Genomic DNA, 3,685 nt, shown 5'->3' on the forward strand with positions numbered 1-3,685 from the left:
GTGCATGGTAAGCCACCCTAGCCCACGGACTGTGATGCTACCTGAAGGAACAAAGGTCACAGGCATTTAATGTTGTTTTGGCCTTACCACTTACTTGCAGAGATTTGTTTAGATTATCTGAATCTTTTGAACTGTAGATGAAATTCCTAAATTCCTTGCAATTGTGCATTAAAATGTTAAACTGTTGGACTATTACTTTTTGGACTTCCTGATTTCATCTTGTTCTGACTGGTTCCATTTTGTTGACTTTGTATCACTGTCATTTTATGTAATATTTATTCTTACATACAGATGTTCATTCCCTCTGATAGTTATTTTGTACTTTGTTCCATCTTACAATAAAGTTTAATTTAAAAATTCCCTGAGAATGTAGAAACCCTAAATGATCATGTGTTTGCAAAAACCTTTAGTCTTGTAAAGGTTTTTTCACATCACACTTTGAAAGCAGAAGGCAGCGTTTGTTTTGYTTTTTTAAAGAGGGTCTCCAGCTGGCTACAAACGGAAAGAGGTTGACGCTCTGCGCTGAGCAGGCTACGCTTCAAACGTTCAGACAGCCATGAGAACCMCCCCAGAGACCATCAGTTCCTCTTCTGGATCCAGCTCTCGCTGCAGCTGCTCTTCACAAACACTCAATTCAAACCAACACGCTTTAAGTCAGACCACCTTTTCACCCAAACATTTGGAGGTGAAATTTACATCTGAAGAAAAACAAAAAGGGAAATGAACAGTCAAATCAAACTCAAGAGTTTTGAGGAATTCATTGAAAGCTGCTGGATGTTGACATTTAGTTAGTTGAATGTCTCTCCTACAAAATGAACATGTCATGTTTACAGTAGATGGACAAATTGAGTACTCCTGCAAAACAGCTGAAATTAAAAGAAATAGACATTTAATGAAGACATTTGCTTTAAGGCTTGTAATCAGGTTTTTGCAACAGATGTGGCATCAAATAAAAGCAGCAAGCACGTTGTTGCTTTGTATCTGTAGTATTGTTTCTACAGATTATCAGCCCCCTGCTTCCAGCTGACAGTTGGTCCTGAATAAAAAGCAGTCAGTGATTTTTTTCAGTGACAGTAAACTGTACAGGCTAAAGAAAATCATTGTGACAGCTTTTAACTCAAGTCATCCAGCCCCTGCTTAAATAAAAACTGAAATAAAGATGGAAACAAAATCATACCACATATTCAATTTCATGCAACATGAAAAATAACCAGAAAATTGTAAATACTAAAATTCACCTAAAAACATTTAGAGGTGACCCTGTGCAGGTAAAATGTCACACTGAACAGGCTGCAGTGCAAACAAAAAAAAATAAAGTCTAGTGATAAGATCTGGTAATCCTAATAACTTAATCAGATCTACCTTTGAATCCAAATTTTTAACAATTTGCCAGCAGCCGTAGCACAAAGAAATCCATTTGTGTGGGAGGAGTCTTAAGGATTGCCCTTTAATATAGGATGGACATTGATTTTGGGGGCAGGGGTTCCAAACCAGCTGAACTAGCTAGTGAGTCATGTGCTCCGATTTCAAATCATTTAGAAGTTTGTACACTAATATATTCTTTATACCTGTGACACGAGTCTCTATACTTCGCAACAAATGGATACACAAGCTGGTAAAACAAAGTAATTAAAAGGTTGCAAGGGGACCTGGTGAACAAACAAAGAGGAAAGTTTAGTTTTAGCTCTGAAGATACAATTTTAATTTGACTTTTCCTRCAGATAATCTATCATGTCTCTAAAAAAAATGTTCATAACAGCACAAAGTGTCACCTATAATCCTGATAAACGCTGAAATGGAACAAGAGCTTTGACAGAAAGTAGAGGCATGAATACTTTCAGCATCCTGCCACCCAGAGCCTTTAACAGTTCCACACAGCCTGAACAGAAAGATGACTGCAGCAGAAAAACTGCACCAGCTGTCCTTTAGAGGGTCACATGGTGCTTCACCTGCTGGGAGCCGTTTACTTTGATCAATTTAGACATATTTAGAAAGGTTTGTACTATTGCATCAGTATGGTCAGATAAGGACTTACAGCACTGAAGATCCAATGAGTTTAAAATAGCATTGTGTATTTTCTGCTGATCTTAAATGCATTTGTTCATTTCACTGCACCAATTCAACCATCACATCCATTTAAATTGAATCACTGCCATCTAGTGGCAAATCACACCATGTCAAGACAAAAATATAAACTTTTATTGAATCATCAAAAAAGTACAAGACAAATAGTTTACTGTCAATATGACATTAATTAGAACCAGAAGCTTCAGCAGTAACCTATAAACAAAAAGTCCAGTTAATGCCACAGTCTCATACAGATTCATCAAAATGTTGCAGTCTCACCACATTTACGTTTTCTCCTTGTTTTGTCTGAAGCTTTTCTCCTTGTGATGTCTGAAGCTCACTTTCTGTGTTRTTCTGACTGGCATATTCCTCACTGTCAGTTTCCACATCGCTGGGCTGAAAGAGGAGAAAGATCAAGTTGTCAGGATGTGAGAAAGTTCTGCCCGAGTTTTTTTTTTATTTATTTATTTTTTTATGCATTTGTTAGAAAATTGACCCTTGACATTTTTATTAGATTCTTTGCAGGAGCTCCAGAATGAGATTAAAAAAGTGGGGCACGATCATTTAATACAAGTCCACATAGAAAACAGACATTCGTACAGACCGTATAATCTGGATCATCCTCYGAGCCCTCATCTGGAAGCTCCGTACACAGCACCTCCACCCAGGTCGGATGATCTTCCTCTCCAGAGTCATCCTCATCCAAGTCACCTAGTTTCCGCTTGCTGCCTTTACCATGTAGCTTAGTGGGAGATACTCTGACTTCTGTAGGGAAGAGTTAATGAAGCAGGGTCTTTTAAAGTCATTAAATATGCAAGACTGCCTTCAGACCTAAATATCCAACTTTAGTTTTGTTTTTAAATTTTGCCAAATTAGCTGGGGGTTAATTTTTAAAAGTTGCTAAACATTTCAATTTCATTTTTCTAAAAAAATGCCCATGCAAACAAAACTACACTAGAACTAAATATTTGCAAGACAAACATTTAAATACTTTATGAAACAAATGTTGCAGAACATTCAACAGTTGAGAGGATTGCACATCACCTGCTGCCTTTCAAGACAAAATCTTAAAAACTCAATTTCATCTGATCAGTAACCACATGAGTAAACCGTGTTGATGGGTAAACAAACCACCACAAGATGAATGCTCATGTGACAACATGACTCTGCTATGACAAGGYAAGAAAACTGGATTAAGCAATCTGTGTTGATAGTGCTAATTACTGTGCCAGTCATCTTCAACTGGTCCAACAGCTTTTGAGATATTCTACCAGTTGACTCCAGATAAAAGAAACTTAAATTAGGGCTATTCTACTAAATTGCTCAGGAGGCCCAGAGTTAATCTAAGCCAACATATCAGGGCCAGACATCTGCAGGTGAATACCTTATAGTAGGGACTTAAATGCGCTGCTCGATCCCAGCAGTGACAGCTGGTTCAGTGTGTCYGGTTTTTGTAACCCTCCCAATACTTGTTTTCATGCTTACCCTCCGCTTAGCATTTTGAAATCTATCTTAAGGTTTTATCTAGTTTGTTTTCTGCTTTAGTTTGAAAAATCATTGTGACAGTAGCCACCGGCGTAATTTACATGGGGGATGGGGGGGGTTATAACCCCCCCCA

General features: G+C 37.9%; 1 protein-coding gene across 1 annotated transcript in view; it reads right to left on the reverse strand.

Moving 5' to 3' along the window:
* Window positions 1-2,177: 2,177 nt before the first annotated feature.
* org (oogenesis-related gene) overlaps window positions 2,178-3,685 on the reverse strand; it is a 4,147-nt gene continuing 2,639 nt past the window's right edge. Inside the window, exons 4-6 of the mRNA XM_014004631.1 lie at window positions 2,672-2,832; window positions 2,356-2,463; window positions 2,178-2,280 (exon numbers count right to left, since the gene is read on the reverse strand). Coding sequence (XP_013860085.1) covers window positions 2,251-2,280; window positions 2,356-2,463; window positions 2,672-2,832 — 299 coding nt within the window. The 3' untranslated portion in view covers window positions 2,178-2,250. The remainder of the gene's footprint in view (window positions 2,281-2,355; window positions 2,464-2,671; window positions 2,833-3,685) is intronic.

Source organism: Austrofundulus limnaeus, unplaced genomic scaffold (genome assembly GCF_001266775.1).
Source record: "Austrofundulus limnaeus strain Quisiro unplaced genomic scaffold, Austrofundulus_limnaeus-1.0 Scaffold25, whole genome shotgun sequence".
NCBI lineage: Eukaryota > Metazoa > Chordata > Actinopteri > Cyprinodontiformes > Rivulidae > Austrofundulus > Austrofundulus limnaeus.